Source organism: Mirounga angustirostris, unplaced genomic scaffold (genome assembly GCF_029215605.1).
Source record: "Mirounga angustirostris isolate CCGP_5_RB_7025 unplaced genomic scaffold, mMirAng1.0.hap1 SCAF_10, whole genome shotgun sequence".
Classification (NCBI taxonomy): Eukaryota; Metazoa; Chordata; class Mammalia; order Carnivora; family Phocidae; genus Mirounga; species Mirounga angustirostris.
In genome coordinates, this window is record NW_026991718.1 from 65891825 (window position 1) to 65917443 (window position 25619).

The 25619-nt window shown below is 40.6% G+C and overlaps 1 protein-coding gene across 11 annotated transcripts in view; it reads right to left on the bottom strand.

Annotated features, from left to right (window-relative positions):
- The window catches only part of ACYP2 (acylphosphatase 2), a 182771-nt gene that overhangs the window by 122942 nt on the left and 34210 nt on the right, over positions 1 to 25619 (bottom strand). The window contains exon 5 of one of the 11 annotated variants that reach the window (XM_064572512.1): positions 1 to 25250. The exons of the other annotated variants lie outside the window; for them this stretch is intronic. Within the exon in view, the coding sequence (XP_064428582.1) occupies positions 25065 to 25250 (186 nt within the window). The 3' untranslated portion in view covers positions 1 to 25064. The remainder of the gene's footprint in view (positions 25251 to 25619) is intronic. 11 annotated transcript variants of the gene reach the window in all.

A 25619-nucleotide genomic window follows, 5' to 3' on the forward strand; every position in this document is an offset into this window, starting at 1 on the left:
ATCCAAAAGCAGATCAAATTTCAGCGTTGCTTGAAACAATGGCCCCTCCATGTCATTAATAACCCATGTTTCCATCTCTCAGCCTCCAGGTATCCTACCCTAATGGGGTCGAGTTCATCTTACAGCTATGTTTCCTCGTGGAGGTAGGATGGCTGCCAGAAGCAACCTGGACCAATGCATCCTCACTGACAGCCAGCTGAAGACCAAGAGCCACCAGCAATTGCTTGCTGTGCTCCATTAGCCTGAAATGTGTCACCAACCCGTTCTCTCTCTTTTTTATCAATCACAACTAAGAAAAACAGGATTAAAATTATTGGCACCCATAAACCTGTCATGGAATGGGTATGGAGACAGTCACAACTTTCACTATGATGAGAATTGTCTAAATGCATTAATTTTAAATGCATTGGTATCTTTATAATTTTGAGACTTTTTACCCAAAGACACAGCACTTCTCCCCATTTATTCAAATTTTCTGCTTTTCTAACATATTTTAGTAAGGGCGTGTGGTTTTCTTCATATACATACTATACATGTGTCTACTTCCTAAGTCTACCTAATTCCAGATAACTTTTATTTAAGGTTCTATTATGAATGGAATCTTATTGCATTATATTTTCTACATAGTTGTATGAAAGTTTGCTGGTTTACGTGACTGCCAACTCCTAGAGAGTACTACCCTTCGACAGAAGCAAGAGGGCTCCTGCCCTGGCCTCACTCTCTACAGGCCCCCCACAAAAAAGGGACACTAATAAGTACATTTATTAAACAATGCATGAGTTCCTCTGTTACTCAGGACGTGACACTTAGAGGTGACAAATGCAACCTGTAATGCTGAACAGCCACTCTTGTGACTAACACTATTCAGCCCCCTGGAAAATTTCTCCACACTTCTTGCCCTGTGTTCTCAAAATTAAAAAGCAACTTTTTCTGAATATTCTCCAACTGTGACCTTTGAGACAGACCCTGCTCCTAATTAAGAAGTTTTATTTTCATGAAAATATAAAATTAAATTTTCAAAAGAAAGTTAAATCTTCATTATTTAAATGACAATTTTTAGATAATCCTAAATATTTTAGGGAATAAATAACATTTTTAGAAAATATATTAGAGGGGGTGCCTGGGTGCCTCAACTGGTTAAGCATTAAACTTCAGCTCAGGTCATGATCTCAGTGACCTGGGACAGAGCCCCACATGGGGCTCCAAGCAGGGAGACTGATTCTCCCTCCCCCCAACTTGTGCTGTCTCTCTCTCTCAAATAACTTAAGAAGTATATATTAGAACATTTAATCTTCCAAATTCTTGCAATTGCCTTAATTTACATTTTTGATTCAATTAGGTACATTTTTAATACAGTTACATTTTTAAATATTTTAGATTACTGTAGGTAGAACAAAAATTATTGATAATAATAATAGTAGTGATTTTGCTAAAATGTAAGCAAGGAAAATATATTTTGTAGAATTATGACTCATGTGTTATTTTATATTCGTACTCATCCTAAAATTCTGACCCCTGATCAGCACACCCAGGTTTGCATGATAATTATTTAATGCAATCATTTTTATATTTTGCCAACTTACTCTCATATAGACAGCACCGTTCCACAATTTTGATTTGCATTTTTAATTCTGTTGTACTAGAAGGTTTATCAAGGTAGGGAGGTAAAACATTTTATTTCATAGCTTAATTCAAAATTCAACATAGAAACACATGGTTTGTGGGCCTCCATTTGTCCTCTCACCCAAACCCTGCAACGATTAGGGGAGGACCTGGTCTGAAGTTGTAATGTGGGCCTAGTCACAGCTGGATCCAGGGATCAAATGATGGTGCTAGGGTAGGATGGCCGCTGACAATCCCAGCATCTCCTGACCGTGCAGTCCTAGTAGAAGGTGGGCTCTTTCAGCATTTCTGATTAGTCCTGCTTGGGGCATATGGTTCCCCTGCCCAGACATATCATTGTACCCAGGGAATGTGGTGTCATGACAAGCCCAGCAACATCTCATACCCTTCCCTGTATCTGGGACTGGGCAGGGTCACATGGAGTGGATCAGAGGTGATTCTCTAAAGAAAAAATGCTGGCAGTTAACAAAATTAAAATTACACTGAAATCTAAGGTAGGTACTTAATTTTGCAAATTCATTTTTTATCTTCCCTATTTATATATATATGTGTGTATATATATATATATATTTTTTTTTTTTTTTTTTGAGAGAAACAGAGCACGAGCACAAGCTGGGGTAGGGGCAGAGACAGAGAAGCAGACTCCCCCGCTGAGCAGGGAGCCCTATATGGGGCTCGATCCCAGGACCCCAAGATCATGACCTGGGCCAAAAGCAGATGCTTAATGAACTGAGCCACCCAGGTGCCCCTGTATCTTCCCTCTTAATGAACTTTTACTAATTCCAGTAATTTTTCTATTGGTTCTTGTGGATTTTCTAGGTAAGCAATGATATAAAAGGCAAATAGTGGAAGATGGCAGAGGAGAAGGAGACCTAAATTTCGTCTGGTCCCAGGAATTCAGCTGGACAGGGATCAAACCATTCTGAACACCTACAAACTCAACAGGAGATCAAAGAAAAGAATAGTAGCAACTCTCTGAACAAAAAGGCAACCACTATCTGGAAGGCAGGACATGAGCACGGAGAAGTGAATCCGAGGTGATATTCGGGAAGATAGACAGCGGGGGAGGGGGCCTCTGTCAGCGGCTACCGGCAACTGATAGAGCCCCAAAGCACAAAATCGGAACTTTTAGAAGTCGGCTCCACTGAGGGACGTCGCTCCAGTGGCTAAGCGGGGGGTGGAACCCTCGTGAGACAGTGTGGTCTCATGACCCTCGGGGTCAAAGAAAGACCGGGGGTGCCTGAGTGCGGCAGAGCTCCCAGGTATCGGAGCAGGGAAGCCGGCTGCAGAGACAGAGCCGAGGAGCGGGCTCTCAGCTCGGGGTTGTCATAAACCGTGATCTGCCGCATGGTCAGGCCGCTGCTCCTCCAGCAGGGACCCAACAAGGGGCAGATCCAGGGAGACTCACCTTCCTCCCCCTAGAGGAGCAGCGCAGGAGCGCACCACAGGGATCTGCTGGGTTTGGAGAATCCACACAGGATGCCAGAGATAGAAACACTCGGTCTCAGGCCAGGTGAGCACGGAGTGTTGCCCGAGACCAGGGAGATGGGAGTGACTGACTGCTTTTCTCTGGGGGCTCACTGAGGAGCAGGGCCCTGAGTTCTCAGCTCCTCCAGGGCAGAGTTTGGGAGGCCGCCATTTTCACTCTTATCCTCCAAAGCTGTACGGAAAGCTTGCAGGGAACAAAAGCTCCCAAGAGCAAACCCGAGCAGATTACTCAGCCCGACTGGCAAGGGTGGGGCAATTCCGCCTCCAGCAAAGACTTTTGGAAACCATGGCAACAGGCCCCTCCCCCAGAAGATCAGTGAGAACAGCCAGCCAAGACCAAGTTTACCCATCAATGAAAACGGCAGAACTCCAGCGCTAGGGGAATACTGCACATAGAATCCATGGCTTTTTTACCATGATTCTTTAGTCTTTCAAAGTTAATTTTTAAAAATTTTTCTTTTTCCCTTTTTCAACCAATATCTTATCCCTTTTTTAAATATCTTTTTTATTTTTCATTTTTAGAGTCATATTCTATCCCTTCACAGTAGTTAACTTTATTTTTGGTATATATATATATATATATATAAGTTGTTCTCTCTTTAAAATTTTGGGATACACTTTCTTCTAACAGACCAAAATATACCCTAAATCTCTAGTGTACGGCTTTGTTCTAGTCTCCTGCCTGATCACATTCTCTCCCTCTTTTTTTTTTAAATCCTCTTCTTTCTTCTTTCAACCAACTTCTTATCTTATCAGTGCCTTTTATAAAATCTGTTATAATTTTCATCTTTACAGTCATATTCCATCCCTTCATCATATTTACCCTTATTTTTGTACATATGTAAGTTTTTCTTTCTTTAAAATTTTGGGAGGCACTTTCTTCTAACAGACCAAAATATGCTCAAAACGTAGTATGTGGCGCTAATCTATGCACCAGCCTGATCATATTTGATCATATTCCTTTTTTTTTTTTTAATCTTTTTCTTTTTCTTCTTTCTTTCCCTTTCTTTCCCCCCAGTTTCAGGTCTCTTCTGATTTGTTTAGTGTATATTTTTCTGGGGTCGTTGTTACCCTGTTAGCATTTTGTTCTCTCATTCATCTATTCTCCTCTGGACAAAATGACAAGACAGAAAAAATCACCTCAAAAAAAAAAAAAAAAAAAAAAGAACAAGAGGCAGTACTGACTGTCAGGGACCTAATCAATACAGATATTAGTAGGATGTCAGAACTAGACTTCAGAATGATGATTATAAAGATACTAGCTGGGCTTGAAAAAACCATGGAAGATATTAGAGAAATGCTTTCTGGAGAAATAAAAGAACTAAAATCTAACCAAGTCAAAATCGAAAAGGCTATTAATGAGGTGCAATTAAAAATGGAGGCTCTAACTGCTATGATATAAGAGGAAGAGAAAATTAGTGATATAGAAGACCAAATGATGGAAAATAAAGAAGCTGAGAAAAAGAGAGATAAACAACTACTGGATCACAAGGGCAGAATTCGAGAGATAAGTGATACCATAAGATGAAACAATATTAGAATAATTGGGATCCCAGAAAAAGGAGAGAGAGAGAGGGGCAGAAGGTATATTGGAGCAAATTATAGCAGAGAAATTCCCTAATTTGGGGAAGGAAACAGGCATCAAAATCCAGGAGGCACAGAGAACCCCCCTCAAAAATCAATAAAAAAAGGTCAACACCCCGACATCTAATACTAAAACTTATGAGTCTCAGAGACAAAGAGAAAATCCTGAAAGCAGCTCGGGAGAAGAGATATGTAACCCACAATGGTAGAAATATTAGATTGGCAACAGACCTATCCACAGAGATCTGGCAGCCCAGAAAGGACTGGCATGATATATTCAGAGTGCTAAATGAGAAAAATATGCAGCCAAGAATTCAATGACAGCCTAGCTGGATATAGTAAATAGAAGGAGAGATAAAAAGCTTCCAGGACAACCAAAAACTAAAGGAATTTGCAAACATGAAACCAGCCCTACAAGAAATCTTGAAAGGGGTCCTCTAAGCAAAGAGAGAGCCTATAAGTAACATAGACCAGAAAGGAACACAGACAATATACAGTAACAGTCACCTTACAGGCAACACAATGGCACTAAATTCATATCTTTCAATAGTTACCCTGGATGTAAATGGGCTAAATGCCCCAATCAAAAGACACGGGCTACCAGATTGGATAAAAAAACAAGACCCATTGATATGCTTTCTGCAAGAGACTCATTTTAGACCCAAAGACACCTCCAGATTTAAAGTGAGGGGGTGGAAAACCATTTACCATGCTAATGGACACCAAAAGAAAGCTGGGGTGGCAATCCTTATATCAGACAAATTAGATTTTAAACCAAAGACTATAATAAGAGATGAGGAAGGACACTATATTATATTTAAAGGGTCTACCCAACAAGAAGTTCTAACAATTATAAATATCTATTCCCCTAACATGGGAGCAGCCAATTATATAACCCAATTAATAACAAAGAAATACATTGACAACAATACAATAATAGTGGGGAACTTTAACACCCCCCTCACTGAAATGGACAGATCTAAGCAAAAGATCAACAAGGAAATAAAGACTTTAAATGACACACTGGACCAGATGGACTTCACATATATTCAGAACATTCCATCCCAAAGCAACAGAATACACATTCTTCTCTAGTGCCCATGGAACATTCTCCAGAATAGATCACATCCTAGGTCACAAATCAGGTCTCCACCAGTACCAAAAGACTGGGATCATTCCCTGCATATTTTCAGACTACAATGCTTTGAAACTAGAACTCAATCACAAGAGGAAAGTTGGAAAGAACTCAACATGGAGGCTAAAGAGCACCCTACTAAAGAATGAATGGGTCAACCAGGAAATTAAAGAAGAATTGAAAAAAATTCATGGAAACAAATGAAAATGAAAACACAACTGTTCAAAATCTTTGGGATGCAGCAAAGGTGGTCCTAAGAGGAAAGTATATAGCAATACAAGTGTTTCTCAAGAAACAAGAAAGATCTCAAATACACAACCTCACCCTACACCTAAAGGAGCTGGAGAAAGAACAGCAAATAAAGCCTAAACCCAGCAGGAGAAGAGAAATAATAAAGATCAGAGCAGAAATCAATGAAATAGAAACCAAAAGAACAGTAGAACAGATCAACGAAACTAGGAGCTGGTTCTTTGAAAGAATTAACAAGATTGATAAACCCCTGGCCAGACTTATCAAAAAGAAAAGAGAAATGACCCAAATCAACAAAATCATGAATGAAAGAGGAGAGATCACAAACACCACCAAAGAAATACAAACAATTATAAGAACATATTATGAGAACTCTATGCCAGCAAATTAGATAATCTGGAAGAAATGGATGCATTCCTAGAGATGTATCAACTACCAAAACTGAACCAGGAAGAAACAGAAAACCAGAACAGACCTATAACCACTAAGGAAATTGCAGTCATCAAAAATCTCCCAACAAAAGCCCAGGGCCAGATGGCTTCCCAGGGGAATTCTACCAAACATTTCAAGAAGAATTAATACCTATTCTTCTGAAACTGTTCCAAAAAATAGAAATGGAAGGAAAACTTCCAAACTCGTTTTATGAGGCCACCATTACCCTGATCCCCAAACCAGACAAAGACCCCATCAAAAAGGAGAATTACAGACCAATATCCTTGATGAACATGGGTGCAAAAATTCTCACCAAAATACTAGCCAATAGGATCCAACGGTCCATTAAAAGGATTATTCACCACGACCAAGTGGGATTTATCCTTGGGCTGCCAGTTTGGTTCAACATCCGCCAATCAATCAATGTGATACAATACATTAAAGAAAGAACAAGAACCATATAATCCTCTCAATAGATGCAGAAAAAGCCTTTGACAAAGTACAGCATCCTTTCTTGATCAGAACTCTTCAGAGTATAGGGATACAGGGTACATACCTCAAGATCATAAAAGCCATCTATGAAAAACCCACAGCGAATGTCATTCTCAATGGGGAAAACCTGAGAGCTTTCACCCTAAGCTCAGGAACACGGCAGGGGTGTCCACTATCACCACTGCTATTCAACATAGTACTAGAAGTCCTAGCCACAGCCATCAGACAACAAAAAGAAATCAAAGGCATCCAAATCGGCAAAGAAGAAGTCAAACTGTCACTGTTTGCAGATGATATGATACTTTATGTGGAAAACCCAAAAGACTCCACCCCAAAACTGCTAGAACTCATACAGGAATTCAGTCAAGTGGCAGGATATAAAATCAATGCACAGAAATCAGTGGCATTCCTATACACCAACAACAAGACAGAAGAAAGAGAAATTAAGGCGTCAATCCCATTTACAATTGCACCCAAAACCACAGGATACCTAGGAATAAATCTAACCAAAGAGGCAAAGAATCTGTACTCAGAAAACTGTACAATACTCATGAAAGAAATAGAGAAAGACACAAAGAAATGGAAAAACGTTCCATGCTCATGGATTGGAAGAACAAATATTGTGAAGATGTCAATGCTACCTAGAGCAATCTACACATTCCCTATCAAAATACCATCCACTTTTTTCAAAGAAATGGAACAAATAATCCTAAAATTTGTATGGAACCAGAAAAGACCCCGAATAGCCAGAGGAATATTGAAAAAGAAAAGTAAAGCTGGTGGCATCACAATTCTGGGCTTCAAGCTCTATTACAAAGCTGTCATCATCAAGACAGTATGGTACTGGCACAAAAACAGACACATAGATCAATGGAACAGAATAGAGAGCCCAGCAATGGACCCACAACTCTATGGTCAACTCATCTTCCACAAAGCAGGAAAGAATGTCCAATGGAACAAAGACAGTCTCTTCAACAAATGGTGTTGGGAAAATTGGACAGCCACATGCAGAAGAATGAAACCGGACTATTTCCTAACACCACACACAAAAACAGATTCAAATGTTTGAAAGACCTAAATGTGAGACAGGAGTCCATCAAAATCCCAAAGGAGAACACAGGCAGCAACCTCTTCGACCTCAGTTGCAGCAACTTCTTCCTAGAAACATTGCCAAAGGCAAGGGAAGCAAGGGCAAAAATGAACTATTGGCACTTCATCAAGATAAAAAGCTTTTGCACAGCAAAAGAAACAGTCAACAAAACCAAAAGACAACTGACAGAATGGAAGAAGATATTTGCAAATGATATACCAGATAAAGGGCTAGTATGCAAAATCTATAAAGAACTTATTAAACTCAACACCCAAAGAACAATCCAATCAAGAAATGGGCAGAAGACAGGAACAGACATTTTTCCAAAGAAGACATCCAAATGGCCAACAGACACATGAAAAAGTGCTCAACATCGCTCAGCATCAGGGAAATCCAAATCAAAACCTCAATGAGATACCACCTCACCCCAGTCAGAACGGCTAAAATTAACAAGTCAGGAAACAACAGATGTTGGTGGGGATGTGGAGAAGGGGGAACCCTCCTACACTGTTGGTGGGAATGCAAGCTGGTGCAGCCACTCTGGAAAACAGTATGGAGGTTCCTCAAAAAGGTGAAAATAGAGCTACCCTACAACCCAGCAATTGCACTACTGGGTATTTACCCCAAAGATACAAATGTAGGGATCCGAAGGGGTACGCGCACCCCTATGTTTATAGCAGCAATGTCCACAATAGCCAAACTGTGGAAAGAGCCAAGAGGTCTATCAACAGATGAATGGATAAAGAAGATGTGGTATATATGTACAATGGAATATTATGCAGCCATCAAAAGGAATGAAATCTTGCCATTTGCAACGATGTGGATGGAACTGGAGGGTATTATGCTGACCGAAATAAGTCAATCAGAGAAAGACTTGTATCATATGATTTCATGGATATGAGGAATTCTTAATCTCAGGAAACAAACTGAGGGTTGATGGAGTGGTGGCGGGTGGGAGGGATGGGGTAGCCGGGTGATGGACATTGGGGAGGGTATGTGCTATGGTGAGCGCTGTGAATTATGTAAGACTGTAGAATCACAGAGCTGTACCTCTGAAACAAATAATACACTGTATGTTAAAAAAAAAAAAAAAAAAAGAAGATAGTAGGAAGGGAAAAATGAAGGGGGGAAATCGGACGGAGAGATGAATGATGAGAGACTATGGACTCTGAGAAACAAACTGAGGTTTCTATAGGCGAGGGGGCTGGGAGGATGGGTTAGCCTGGTGATGGGTATTAAAGAGGGCAGGTACTGAATGGAGCACTGGGTGTTATACACAAACAATGAATCATGGAAACTATGTCAAAAACTAATGATGTAATGTATGGTGATTAACATAATAAAAAAAAGGCAAATAGTGATAATCCTACCTCCTGCTTCACAAGTTTGGTTTATCTTTTGTTTTTATTATATTACCTTAAACTCTCAAATCAGGATTCAGTGGTGGTGAGAGCAGATATCCCTATCTTGTTCATACCTTGAATTGGATTTGCCTTTGGTATTTTGCCAATATCATTTTGATGTTAGCTTAATATATTCTTTGTCCTTTCCATATGAAGTCCTTCCAAAACTAGATGGCCAGTACTCCCTGGCAAATTCCGGGGAATCTGGGTCTGTACCAGTGTGGACACCACTATATATAAACGATAATCCAAAACAAAAATACACACAACACCCCACCAACTCTCAATTGGATAAATTGCTCAAGATTCAGAGTCATTGCCAGTTGTAGGACTTCACATGACTGCACCCCATTTCTTTTCCTTCAAGCCCGACGCAATCCAGAAGTAAGGCTGTCCGGGCAGCACATGGTGGTCATAGACGTTATCTTCTATTTTTCTGTTTCCTTTGTTCTTTTTAGTGGAGGAACAGAAGTTTATGATTGGCACATAAATAAGCATTTTGTAAGAGAGGACTCATCAGATTTTAAGATTTATAGCCCATGTTTTATACAGTTTTTGTACATGTTTGTTTCATTTCACAGCCACAACAAAATTTGAACATGATATTTGCCTACCGGTGGGGTGAAGCATTGTCACTACTAGTCAGGAGAACCAGTGATCAGAAACAGCTTTGTCAGTCACAGATAAGGTCATCAGATGACCTCTGACAAGGCAGGGGTGGTGTCTATTTCATTTGTGATAATGTATCACCATGGACAGGTGCACAGTAAGTGCCCAGTAGATATTTGATGTATTAAATTGATTCAAAGATGTACAGAAGAGTTTTCTGAAATCAGATCATTGGAAAATGGATATTATAGAATTCAGATTATATATAATTTTAAGAATTTTTTAAAAGATTTTTTTCTATTTATTTGACAGAGAGAGACACAGTGAGAGAGGGAACACAAGCAGGGGGAGTGGGAGAGGGAGAAGCAGGCTTCCTGTGGAGCAGGGAACCCAATGCGGGGCTTGATCCCAGGACCCTGGGATCATGACCTGAGCCGAAGGCAGACGCTTAACGACTGAGCCACCCAGGCGCCCTATACTTTTTAAGATTTTATTTATTTATTTGACAGAGAGAGACACAGCAAGAGGGGGAACACAAGCAGGGGGAGTGGGAGAGGGAGAAGCAGGCTTCCCGCTGAGCAGGGAGCCCAATGCGGGGCTCGATCCCAGGACCCTGGGATCATGACCTGATCCGAAGGCAGACGCTTGATGACTGAGCCACTGAGGTGCCCCAATTTTAAGAGTTTTAACAAGGAAATTAATATTTATTTGTCGCCTTCCTGACAGAAAATAATGCTCACAGTGTCAGGAATTTTCTCTAATTCTTTAACTACTGTAGACATCATTATCTTCAGGCTGTCAAGGTGTTCTGAGAGGTTGAAGAATTTGCCACAGGTCCTGAAGCCAGGTCCCCTCATTCCATTCTAGGGTGCTAACTTCTGTGACAAAATGAGTTTGGCCTTACCCCTGACCATCCAACCTAAAGTGCCCTATCTCATTTACTCCCCATCATCCTATATATCTCCTTCTCATCATTTTTCACGATTATCTTATTTGTGTACTTATTAATTACCCAGTTCCCTTGAGAGATGTCAGGGTATGCAAGTAGATAATTTATCCAGCTTGTTCACAGCCATAGCCTTGTGCCTACAACATGGCAGGTGCTCAATGAATATTTTTTGAATGCACTGAATGAATGAGTGAATGAAGGAAAGGACTCGTGATTTTTTTTTTAAAACTAGGGGAAAATTAACCTAAGTAAAGAGAATGTATACAGGGTGAGCTAGTAAGGTGGAGAAATAATAGCCCAGAATTTAAGAGCACATGGTTCCTTTGTCTCCTACTCCTTGATTAAAATTCTACTCACTGTTTTCAAATGTGGCACTATTCCTACACAAGCTACATGATCATCAAACTATATTCTCTTTCAAATCTTTTCCACTAAATGTTTTTTTTTCCCTAGAATTATGAGCACACAAGGAACATAAAAAGGTCATGTAATCCATTATCCAAACAAAGGCTGGCCCAGAACACAGAAAAAAAAAATCTCAGATTCAAGTAAAAGTGTTATTTCCACCAATCAGTTCAACCTTTCTAAGGGCCCAGAATTAAAGAACTTGAAGTTGTGGGTCTGGGCCTCAGCCTTGCTTTATTCTATAGAGGACAGAGTACACCCAGCCAACTATCTTGAAAATACACTTCTTTGTCATTATAAGCACTACATAAAACAAACCAGATGGATTAGAGCAAATCTCTTGTCACTATTCAATGAACAACTCAAGCTTTATGCTTTGTTCATAACAGAGTAAACATTTAAAAATGTGTTTATTGGGAGTTTTTCATGGTACCATAAATGCTTTGATGTATCATGATAAACATCAGTATAACACTGTATATGCACTTCAACAAGAGAGAACTAGCTCGAAAAACACTTGAAGTCTATGTGACAGAATTTCACATGGCCAATAAAAATCCTATTTTAGAAGAATATTTAAGAAGTGGGGAATGCTTTCCACTCATCTTTGCATCAGTGATGGTCCTTCCAAGGAAGGCACAGCACACTCAAATGGGGTGACCACGCTAAGTGACTGCTTACAAAGGACTGATCAGGGATAGAAGAAACCACCGAGAGAGGGTGAAGCACACCAGGCTTGGCAATGCTGGAGAGCTGCTGTTGTGTGGTCACTACATACGTCTACAAAACTTACAACAGATATTTCTCTTCCCCTTCCCTTGTAATTCTATTCATCCTCACTGGGATGCACATGTACCGGAAAGAAGGTTGGTGCCCTTGGCTACACATTCCATTGGATGGTGTAAGGACTGAGGGCACGGGCTGTTGTTACAAAGTCTGTTCCCACTTCGGTATGATCAGGGTGACAGTAAGTCGATGCCAGTTAGTTTAACTTTAAAGGCTGGGGCTGGTCAGGTAACTTGCTATCAACAATCACAGTCCAGAGCGGTCAGTTGATGTTATAAAAAAGACAACGTTCCTGAGGCAGCTTCTATACATCCTTCTGCTCTTCACACCAATGAATGCCACTTTGCTACCTAGTTGCTATTTTATCACAAACCAGTTTTTCCTGGTGAATTGGTGACTTGTTCACTGGCATGACAAATGTTCAAAATGAGTTATCACTGGTGAAATTAAAGGTATTCAAAGTATGTGGATTAGCTCAAATGGCTTAGAAAACCTCCTCTATCTTTGCACAAATATAGGGATGACACGAGGGGTTTGACTCTAACTGGTCCATATGAACTACTGGTTTTAGAGGAGTTGTGACTACAAGATTTTTTTTTTGCCCTGAGAATGTAGTCTGTCTTTAATAAACTTTGCTTACGAGATAAAGTCAAAGCACTTACAAGAACAGGGCACTGGAATTCCAGTGGGTTTACAGAAAGTTTGAATGAACTGCTTTGGGCTACTTGCTAATGAATACTTAATAAAAACCTGCATGTGTGCCTGAATTTTGCCTGAAACCTGCTGCTACTACTGGTAGCATGTGTGTGAGAGTAACTAACCATACCAGCCCCCTGATAGCTATCATTATTCACCACAAAGAACACAAGAGTCGTGCATGTCTAAATTGACTGAGACTCAATTCGCAACGTGTATTCTGTTAGCCAGGCCAAATCTAGGACACTGAAAGAGTGGATATTATTCTTATCCTTCTAGAACAATATATTTATTCAGAATTGATTTACAAGAATATTTTCACATTCTATATTTTGGAGTAAATATATTGATTTCTTCATGTAAAAATTTCTCCCTTTCATTCTACTTTACTAATTCATTCATTATAATAAATTGTACTAAGTGTTGGCTAATCGATGTTCTTCATCAGAGGTCAGGAAACTATAGCTTGAGGGCAAAATCTGGCCTGCCATCTGTTTGTATCTAGCCCACAAGCAAGGATGGTTTTTACAAATTAAAAAGGTTAAGGCTACAGCATTATTTACAATAGCCAAATTACAAAAGCAGCCTAGGTGCCCATTGATAGATGAATGAATAAAGATGTGATGTGATATATATATGTATACATATATAACAGATCATATATATATATAACAGATTATATAACAGAATATTACTCAGCCATATAAAAGAATGAAATCTTGCCATTTCCAACAACATGGATGGATCTAATGCTAAGTGAAAGAAGTCAGAGAAAGACAAATACCATGTGATTTCACTTCCATATAGAATTTAAGAAATCAAGCAAATGAACAAAGAAAAAAAGAGATAAGCCAATAAACAGACTCTTGACTACAAAGAACAAAATGATTGTTCCTGAGGGGAGGTGGGTGGGGGATTGGATGAAATAGGTGATGGGGATTAAGAGTACAGCTATCATGATGAGCACAGAGTAATGTACAGAATTGTTGAATAACTATATTGTACATCAGAAACAAATATAACACCATATGTTAACTATACTGGAATTTAAAAATATGTATTATATTGGGAAGCCAAGTGCTTATTTTGACTATTTTATTAGAGCATATATTAAAAAATAAGTACATAAAGCTATCCAAAAAAAAAAAAAGGTTAAGAAAAAAGACTAATAGGGGCGCCTGGGTGGCTCAGTCAGTTAAGCAGCTGCCTTCGGCTCGGGTCATGATCCTGGGGTCCTGGGATCGAGCCCCACGTCCGGCTCCCTGCTCAGCGGAGAGCCTGCTTCTCCCTCTCCCTCTGCCTGCTGCTCTGCCTACTTGTGCTCTCTATCGCTCTGTCAAATAAATAAATAAAATCTATTAAAAAAAGAAAGAAAGAAAAAAGTCTAATAATCATGACCTATAAAAATTACGTGAAATTCAGATTTCAGTGTCCATATAGCTTTATTGGAACACAACTTCATTCATTTGTTTACCTATTGTCTATGGCTGTTTTTGAGCTATGAGAAAAAAGTTGAGTAATTGTGACGGAGACTAGTTGGTCCATTAAGCCTAAAATACCTGTTATCTGGTCCTTTACAGGGAAAAAAATTGCTGAACCCCTTCCCTTGATAATGGGCATATACCATTGAACCAACTAGAATATAGGCTCAATTCTCATGGAGCTTAGATTCTGGAAGGAGACAGAGGAAAACAAACACAAAAATACCCAATGACACTACGTGTCTAGGCTAGGGTGACAGAGAGCGACACCAGGCCTACTCAGATGGAGTGCCCCACAAATGTCTGAGGAAGGGATACTTGAATGGAGCACTAAATGACAACGGAATAACCTTGTGAAGATGGGGACCCTCCAAACTTTCAGTATTTGGGGAGCAAGATGATGGCCAATGGAGTAGGTGCATGGCCAGTGGGGAGAAGGGGATAGAAAAGCGTATGTACTCCCCATGCCTCTAGAGATTGTCAGGGACACTAACAATCTCCCTGGAACTTGGTGAGAGCAGCTGAAGAGTCATTAGTAACCACCACTTGGCCAATGTCAAAGACACGGTGTCACCATGGCAGACAGGCTGAGAATTTGCACAATTTCCCTCCATTCACGTTCCCAAAAAAGGCAGCAACTCATCTGCAAAATTACCCTCTTCCTTCCACTTTTTTCATCTCTAAAGTGTCTGGAAATGATACAAGCAACTCAGTGGACATCAGTCAAGGTAACATGTAAGCCTTGCAACATGCGAGGTCTGCGAGCTACCAACTACAGACAGAGGAGCCAAGGGCTGACTGCAGGGCAGTTCCCCACACACACACCCCAACTCCGGCTCACTGTTCCTAGTCCACAAAGGGAAGCTGACTTGGTCTCCACACCCATGGGTTATAGACACTCTTGGGTGTTGCAGATTTGGGGAGATAAAAGAAATTTAACCCAGGCCATCACTGCAGTTGCTACAAATGTGTTCACAAATAAAAACACATGATCATACTCAACAACTTCAATGTGAAAAGCTTTACTTAAAATATAGGACTTTTGTGTATCCCTTTGCAAACATTTACATATATTTTTAATGAGTATGGTTGGAGGGAATATGAATTTTTAAAACCAATACTCCTCTTAGTACAAAGAACTCAGCACCCTTTTTAAGAAAAACAAGCTTCTCAAAAGAGAAGAAATGTAATTAGAAATGTATTAAGGCCTAAAAAGCTGTTTTTAACTTGTTTCCTAAGAAACCAAAAATAGAATTGACAAGTCTAACTTCCAAAGAGGCTTAGATCTACTTAGTCTATTATTAAATTTTCCAGTTAGATTTTTAGAATCACTAACTTAAGGGGTGAAGAAATCTCTTACATGAAATAAAATTAAGTTCCCTGGTTAATTTTGTTTATAATTCCTCTACTCATGAAAACTGACCTTCACGAACAAAGAAAGAGCACTATTGCTCTCCAGCAGGGTAATAACATATTTAGCAACCACTAACACATTGCAATTCTTACATAACCACAAGTGACATCAAGAGAGTCTGCTCAATTTATGCAAAGAAAAATTCCTGGCAGCTAAAGTTACTTATTTTTTATAAATTCGGTCATCGGAAATGAAAACCCTCAATAGATAGGAAACAATCAACTCGTCCTTCTACAATAGTTCCTATTCTAATTGGTATCTTCAGTGTGAGAGGGACACTTGTGACTGAAAACTGAGCTCCTGTATCTTTATAGTTCTTTTAAGTAGTTTTGTGACACTGAAAGGGCCCAAATTTGGGGCTGGTACAGAGCAGACATGAAGGAAAGCCAGCAGGAAACCTTGGGAATACAAGACCCACCCATAAGCTTCAAAAGCCAGCATGCTCGGCCTCATGTAACTGCTCCACTCCCCTCACTAACAACCTATAGGAAGAGGAGCAGTAAAAGGTTAACCATGACTGCATAACTATGTTCCATTCCAGGAGTTCAGAAGCTTCAGATAAAGTCAAGAGACCAAGAATATAAAAGACATAACCTCCTTCCTGTGGCTTGTCCAAATCCTAACCTTTCCTTCTCAAATCCCCCATTCAGAATCCCTGTTCTCAAGATCTTCTTTTCAAAATCTAGCCAGAGATGTAAATATGCTTCTACCCATCAGAGAGATTATGTCTGGTCTATGGCAAAAAGTGTTTTGGGGGCATCTGGGCGGCTCAGTCAGTGAAGCATCGGACTCTTGATTTCAGCTCCTGATTTCGAGGTCCTCCGATCAAGCCCCGTGTTGGTCTCTGCACTCTGCATGGAATCTGCTTGAGATTCTCTCTCTCCCACTCCCCCCACTTGTGTGCTCTCTCTCACACTCTCTAGAATAAAATGTTTTTAAAAAGTGTTTTTGAGGGGCGCCTGGGTGGCTCAGTCATTAAGCGTCTGCCTTCGGCTCAGGTCATGATCCCAAAGTCCTGGGATCCAGCCCCACATCGGGCTCCCTGCTCCACAGAAAGCCTGCTTCTCTCTCTCCCACTGCTTGTATTCCCTTCCTAGCTGTGTCTCTGTGTCAAATAAATAAAAATCTTCTAAAAAAATAGTGTTTTTGATAAAATATAACTGTATTTGGGGGTAAAAGTTTGCCAACTGTATATAACGGACAATCAAATATCATTAAGTATCACCAAATTATAAAAAGACAAAAACTGGAGCCAGATTCCTCCCTAGGGGCTTCTTAGGAGGATGAAGAACAGCTGGACCCCCTCCCAGGCTTTAAAAGAAAAAGGGGTGCCTGGGGGGGTCTCAGTCAGTTGAGCGACTCTTTATTCTGGCTCGGATCATGATACCAGTGTCGGGAGACGGAGGTCACAATGGACTCTGTCCTCAGTGTGGAGTCTGCTTGAGATTCTCTCTCTCCCTCTCCCACTGCCTCTGCCCCTTCCCCTGCTGCACACTCTCTCGGATGTGCACACTCTCTCTAAAACAAATAAATCTTTAAAAAAAAGAAAAAAGAAAAAAGAAAAGGAGAAGGGAGGCAAGTTACAGGGACCTGCAAGGATAGCCTCCCAAGGGCTCACAAGCATATTCTTGGGGAACAGACTACTCACCTAACAGTGAACACGGAGATCTCAGAATATAAAAACTGACTTCTGCTTCATTTAACCCAAAGTCAGACACAGACACATTGGGGAATGAGGAAAGCTAAGTGTGGTATAAGCAGTATAACAGTTACCTCTTCATCTATCATAATAGAACATCAATAGAGATATATATACTTTATACTTGAAGTATACTTTAAGGATATTACTTAGAAATTCAAAGGAACACCCAAAGAAATCATTAAAACAATTGTTGAGGAGTAGGATGGGATGGTTTGAAGAGGGGAGGCTGCTGTTTGTTATTTTTAGCACTATTTCACTTTTAAAATAAGGGCAGTTCTTTTATTTAAAAACAAAATTAACTTATAAAAACACAAGACAGTAGTTTTCCTTAGTGGGAAAAAAAACAACTATTAATTTTTGTGGGCCTTTCCTGTGAGCTGTTTGCCAAAAATGTCTAGAGTAACACAGATAGAGCTGGTAGACTATAGCTAGTTTGAAGTCAAATTCCTAGAGGTTGAAGACTGTCTAGTAATTTTTCTGATATAAGGGCCAGATTAAAGTATGTGTTTATGTCAGTGGTGCCCATATTTTAGAAATGGTTAAATGTCTGCCTTCAGCTCAGGTCGTGATCGTGGGGTCCTGGGATCGAGTCCCGCATCGGGCTCCTTGCTCGGTGGGGAGCCTGCTTCTCCCTCTCCCTGCCGCTCTCCCTGCGTGTGTGCATGCTCGCCTGCACTCTGTCAAATTAATAGGAAAGAAAGAGAGAGAAAGAGAAAAAGAAAGAAATGGAAGGTTGGGGGGAGAAGGGAAAGGCTCTCATGGGCATGACCGCAAATTTACAGAAACCAGTAAGAGTCAGGCAGACCCAACAAGTCAAGAAGAATACCATAGAAGGACTGAAGAACTCAAGAACACAGTGATCATTAGGCCTTAGCACAAATGACGCCACACACATTGACTGGCCCTGGAACAGTCATTGCTGAAATTACAGACTGGAGTTGTCCAGAAGAGGCTAACATCTGCCCAACAGCTTCCAACTGGGGTGGGGGTGGGGGGAGAGAGGTAAAAGGATGAATGTAATACACTTTAGTAGTTTACAAAGAAGAGCATCTAAAATTGTTTAGGTAAACAAAACAAAACAAAAAGCAAAAACCACAAACCACACCACCTCTAACATTCCTAATTGGCCCCTTCAGCAGCAAAATCAAGTTTTACAAATCCCAACAGGTTTAAAGGGATGGAAACTGGTGCCAAAAATAAAGTTTTGGATCATCATACCCGTGTTTAACCTTGGTTGCCCATTTCATATGCCATTTAATTGAATGCGTGGGATACAAATTTTGCCTTTCTCATCCTTAGATCTCCAGAAAACTGCAATACTTCAAATTTCATTCCAATGGTTACAGATACAGCCAGACTACAACTAATGTATTATCTCTAATAATCATCCTCTCCAGTACTGGTGTCTTACCATCCATGTTACCTTTTCCCAACAGATGTTTTATATTCATTTTCACAGTTCTTCTTTATTAAATGGAATTTCTTACTTTAATTCAGTGATTACCATATGTATTTTTTTAATAACTGCAGATATAGAATAACTGATTCTATTACACCTGTCTAAATATTATCCTAGTAATGTGTGTGAAGTTATATTATTAACACTTCCCTTGGTAATATCCCATTACTTTTGACGGTCCCTAATTGACCATTCGTGTTGCTTTTTTCCTTTATTGAATATTTTGATGTAGCAGATTCGACACAGAGGTTTTGTCTGGGGCATGTTTGGATAGAGCCAACAGCAGAGTGGACAGTTTTGAGAGGTCTATACCAAAATATAAAAACACTTTATTATAAATTACAATAATACTAGGGGTGGGGGAAATGGGATGGCATGAGGCTCTGGGATGGCACAGAGATGAGGAGAGTTTCTGGTCTGCATATAATATGGTAAATTTTTTTTAATTGGCTTGCGGGGCACCTGGGTGGCACAGTTGGTTAAGTGTCCAACTCTTGCTTTCGGCTCAAGTTGCGATCTCAGGGCTGTGAGATTGAGCCCAGCGTTGAGCTCCATGCTCAGTTCAGAGTCTGCTTAAGACTCTCTCCTTCTGCCTGTCCCACCCCCCCACACAAACACACTCTCTCTCTCTCTCTAAAATAAATAAATCTTAAAACAAAACAAAAATTGGCTCGTTATTTAGAACTTAACAAAATATTCCAGACTCAAAACAACTACATCCGTACAGAATGACAACAGACCATTAGCCATTACTCTCTTTAGGTATCTCCCATGCAACTCCCTCTCTCACAGGCTTCCTCATGACAGTCTGAAGTACTGGACATAAAATTACAGGCATCACAACATTTATACTTCAAATACTTCACTATACAGCTCTGAAAAACAAAGTCCTTTCCTACATAACCATGATGTTACTATCATACCTAACAAATTTAACATGAATTCCTTAAGGTTCTTTAGTTCCCAGGCCATATTCAAATGTCCCCCAACAGTCCCTCAAGTATCTTTCACAGCTGGTCTAACCAAACCAAGAAAAAAAAAATTAGTATCTATATTTTTGACAAATCTAGAAAAATATTACAACTATGAAATCTAGAGGTAAGTGTTCATTACGCTATTCCCCCAGTTTCTATTCATTTGAAAATATTTATAATATAATGTCTAAAGTAATTACATCATTATGTTTTTGCACATTTGTCTATATACGTCTCAATCATGTTACTGAGCCCTGTCCTGTTCAATACAGTCATCAATTACTTGAGCAATGATACAGAAATAGGTTTGTCAAATTTCTCGTTGGTGAGCTGGGAGAAATAATGGATGTGTTGGATAATTGAATTATCCAGAAAAATGTTCTAATTGTAACAAGAATTGGTGGAACAAGTGGTGATACATTGGGTATATTTTAATGTTCAGCCAAAGCTGGAAGCAGAAAGACAACAGATGTAGTAATGAGGAAGGGACCTAAGCATTGCCATCTAGCTTTTGTGATGGCTACAACAAATGGAACTGGTGGAAGCATTTGAAAAAAAAAAGGGGGGGGGAATCCTTTATCAAGAGGGGCCACTGCCCTTCCCTGCCTGTGAGTTCTGTCAGCTTCACATTACCAGGGATACTGGGATGGTCAATGTCCAACTAAGAAATGGAACAAAGGGGTGGTATGAAAGGCGGGAATAAAAAAGCCAAACTGCTGTAAAAATCTGCATGGGTCTGTGGTTCTGGGAACACTTCAAGATGAGAAACAAGGCAGCCTACCTACTTGCTAGTGAGAAGGTGAGTACTGGTCAGGCATCTAATTCAGGTCCTTGGTCTGGCCCACAATCAGATTCCCTAGTTCTGTGTTTGGCAGATTTCACAAGGATAGAAGGGTCAGCCAAACTGGAGATGTGGACATGTTTGAGCAATAATAAAATATCGCAGTATCAGAATGAATGTCACCTCAGCCTATAGGAAGTGACAAGGGAAGCAGGAGGGTCTCAGTTTCTGAGAAGGGTGAAGTCCTTTACACAGCTCCCAAGACGCTTTGGGGTCAAATCCTCATCTTGCTTCAGCCTGTATACATATTCTCTGTTCATTTGTCCATCTCTCCTCAAGTCTTTGAGGGCAGAGACTACATTACTCATCTCTGTATCCATAGCTCCATCACTCTACCTGATTGATATACATACAGTAGATACTTCATGGAATGAATGAATGTTTACCTACAGGAAACAGGCAATCATCAATGCACCAGATCATGTATCCAAGATTTTACATAATGCTCTGGACGCTCTCAAGGCAATATCACAGCCATATGGAAAAGACGCTCTTTTGTCTCCTTGGCTAGCTGACTAGACAGCGTGCCGATCATTGAGGCTGCACCCTCATAAACACAACAATGAGGCACCACTGGTTAAGGCTTCAATTTTGCTATGTAACTGTCTGAACTAAAATGCACGGCAGCAAACTTTAGAAGAGTTCACACTAGTGCGTTTTGGTGTAGTAAGGCATTGTATTTTCTTCAGTAAGTTAGGCTGGGTGGTTCTGACTCAAAACTCTTATAATGGTTCCAGGGATTTTGGGAGAGCTAATGGGCAAATGGCCATTGACTGTCAATAAATATCCCTCTCCCTAAGGTCAAAGGTGCATTGGCTTTCCCCTGGGGTAGAATAGGGAGGGAGACTCTTTGGAAGAGTGGTTCAGAATGCTCTATTCATACCAGGATGACCACCTCCCCCCGGCCCCCCCCCCCCCCGCCCCAGCCCAAGGCACCTGTGATCAGATCAGACACAGCTTTGTAAACCATCTTATGGACAAGGCATGGTGATACTAGCCATTATTTTCAAGTGCAGTTTCCTTCTGCCTCAAGTTCTAGAGGACTTCTGTTATCTCCAAAGAATAAGAGAGAAAGAAGACAGGGAAAGACAGAGAATGTGTGTGTGTTATGCTAGATTACTTCTCAGGTTCCGTCTAGATTTAATATTTTAAGATGACTGCCTTTAAAATACTACCTAACAGCTTGGGAATTTGTGACTGGCAGTATCCAAAACATACTCATGATTGCAGGAAGGCAGAGCACCATAAAGCGAGATACAAAACCCACAAGATAAATGCAAGTGTAATAAGACATAAATCTCGAACCATTAGAAAAGTAGTATTACTTAACCCACCTAATCTACACAGTGTCTTCAAGATGGTTATGGGGGGAAAAAAGGCTTTTTGCCGCAAGGAGGATCTCAAAAGGATAGACATATAGTCCCCAATGCCCCTAGTTGCCATTTATATGAATTTATCTTAACTTTTTAATCCACTTGTATTTTCAGTTTAGATTGCTCCTTTGCCAAATCTCTTCCTCATATTTCCTGCAGTGTTCTCTCAGGCCTACTGCCAAGGCCACCCAATGCAATCCAACAAGTGTTTGTGCCTCCAGTCTTTGCCATTTCAATTCATCCTGCACAATTTCCTTAATGACTTTTTCTAGATCCTCATGATTGGGTCATTCACACACACCCCGCCCCCCACCAAAGCCTTCTTCAATAGCTCCTTGGTACACAAGGAATTCAAGTCAAAACTCAGAAGCCTGGCAGTTAAATCCTTACCAATCAGGCTCTAGCTCACCTTCATAATGTCCCCAAAACAAGAAGTCTAAACTCTGTGTGGCCTGAACTATTCCTCTGTTCCCACATGGACCAAAGGTTCACTCCAGGAAGCTATACCTTGGCCCATGCCACCTCGTCTTTTGTGGAGTCCCCTTCTTTCATTCTCCTCTAAATAGCCCAATTCTACCCACCCCCAGAGCCCAGACTCCATAGTTTTAACCTCCTCAGCCAATAGCTATCCTTTGGTTTTCTGAGGTTCAACCACTCTGCTTTACCATTTGACAGAATGTTCCCTATATTGGTAATTAACTTTCACAGGCATAGGTTATTTCCTCAGGCAGATTGTAGTCTCCAAGGTCAAGGACTTCAGCTTTTTTTTTTTTTTTAATTTCCTTAAGTGCCCAGCTCAAAGCTTCACATGGCAGGTGCTCAATAAATATGGAGCAATGACTGATTCCCAACACTTGTGAACCACTTCTCTTTGGCTGAAATTATTTTGCCTACAAACACCAAACTTCAGAATTGTCTCTCTAGCTTTAACATGCCATGAATGAACGAGTTTCCTCAATTAAAAAAAAGTAATGCAATCCACAAGTGTGTCTGTTGTTTAGCATAGAGGGTCTCAGAGACAGATTCTGGCCAACAATACCCTCTTGTAGCATTTAACAAGGGTGAGTCACAGCATTATATTCTAGAAATCGCCTCTTCACACTGTGACTGATAAGGGAAAACTCAATGATTTTAGGCATACCAAATCAAAAGTATATCTTGATAAATCATAGATGACTCCCATATGTGGGCATGAGTATAGTCAATATCCTAGTCAACATCCTCCCTACTCAAAATTTAATCCATGGACACGAAAAATGCACATCAGCTGGGAGCTTGTTAGAAATGCAGAGTAAGGGGCGCCTGGGTGGCTCAGTTGGTTAAGCGACTGCCTTCGGCTCAGGTCATGATCCTGGAGTCCCGGGATCGAGTCCCACATCGGGCTCCCTGCTCAGCTGGGGGTCTGCTTCTCCCTCTGACCCTCTTCCCTCTCGTGCTCTCTGTCTCTCATTCTCTCTCTCAAATAAATAAATAAAATCTTTAAAAAAAAAAAAAAAGAAATGCAGAGTAATAGGCTCCACCTCAAACTGATTCAGTAAGAATTCTGCCTTTTAACAAAATCCCAAGGTGATTTTAAAAGCACTTGAGAACGCTTAAATGAGCACAGCATCAATGAGTATGGAGTTTTCTCATCTTTTCAAAATAGCTTAGACCAGGGGCTCACACACATTGCCGGACCCTACCCCCAGGGTTTCTGTTTCAGTAGGTCTTAGGTGGGACCCAAGAATAGGCATTTCTAACAAACTTCCAGGTGATGCCAGTGTTGATGCTGCTGGTCCAGGGACCACAACCACTGAGTTGTGCCATCCAAAAATAACATGCTGCCTATTCTGGAAATTTTGCTTCAAGCGTACTCCCAGCAGAAAGAGAATACCGAGCTAGTTACCAGGGAAGACAAAAAGAAGCGGCAGCAAAATATTTCTTTTTTGTTTACAGGAAGGTAGTTGTTAACACACCTTTGTATACAATGGGGTAAAAACAGCAGAAGTTACTATAGCAACAGCTGTGTTCTCCACAAAGTCTTTCTCCACCAACAAAAGGAATCCCACCTTACCTCAATTCTATTTCAACATTGAGACTTATCAGAAACAAAAACCAAGGAAACATCCCACTCATTAAACATTAGGAGATAACAATACAGATTTAAGATGGATTTGAAAATGACTGAGGCCTGGATTTGGATTCTTTGGGCAAGGAACGAAACAAAAATTTAAGTTTTTATCAATATGGCTCTAAAGCAAGAAAAGGAGACTTGAGAAGTGTTTAAAAATACTTACAAATTTTTAAGGTCTTTTTAAAAAGAATCCCAAATACCTTTTCAACAAAGACCCTCAAAATTATAAATAGAACAAAGACATATAAACCAAAGAGCTCCACCTAGAGTTTGAAAGCAGGTTCTCATTACTTAAACACACAAATGACAAAGCACTATTTATCGGTATCTTATCTACGCACTACTTTTCATTGATGTGGAAAAAATATTTTTACAACACCTTTATAAAAAGGGTAACTTTCTCAAGTGTGAAGTAATGTTAACTAGGAGGAGAAGGTAATTTTTTATAATCCTGTCTGTAACCTATTTTTCTCTCTAATAATTTGGCAGTTTTGTCACTGTGAATGATTTTAAAAACCAGTCTCCTGGAGCAATTTATTAAAAAGTGGGGATAGTGTTCATCACAGCACAGAGAAGACAGCTTAAAAAATTGACTCTGGGGGCACCTGGTGGCTCAGTCTGTTAAGCATCTGACTCTTGATTTTGGCTCAGTTCATGATCTCATGGTTCTAAGTTCCAGCCACGTGTTGGGCTGCCCAATGTGTGTGGAGCTTAAGATTCTCTCTCTCCCTCTCCTTCTGCCCCTCCCCACCCTTGGGCACACATGCTAAGAAAGAAAAGAGAGAGAAAGGGGGGAGAGAGGGAGAAACGGGGGGGAGAGAGGGAGAAACGGGGGGGAGAGAGGGAGAAAATGACTCTCACCTGAACTTGCTGTAGGACCTTGAGCAAGAGGACTTCCAGCCCTGAGTTTTCTCATCAATAAGGGTTCCACAAGATTAGTTCTCAGCCCTGGCTGCACATTGGAATCCCCGGGGAGCAAGAGAGATGAATTGGTGTCTGGTTCCCACCCCCAGAGATTTTTATTTAATCGCTCTGATGTGGGGCCCAACCTCACGGACATTAAAAAAAGCTGCGCAGGTGATTCTGCCATGCAGACTGGTTGCCTCGGACCAGATGATCTCACTCATCCCTTCAGGTATCTGCTGCTCTAGGTAGTGGTTCTCAAGCGTTAGGTGCTTCAGAGTCACCTAAGGGCTTGTTCCAACAGACTGCTGGACCCGCCCCAGGGATTCTGATTCAGTGGCAGCCCAGGAATTGCCATTTCTAACCAGCGGCCACGTAATACTGATGCTAGGGGCCAGAGTCATACTTTGAGGATGAC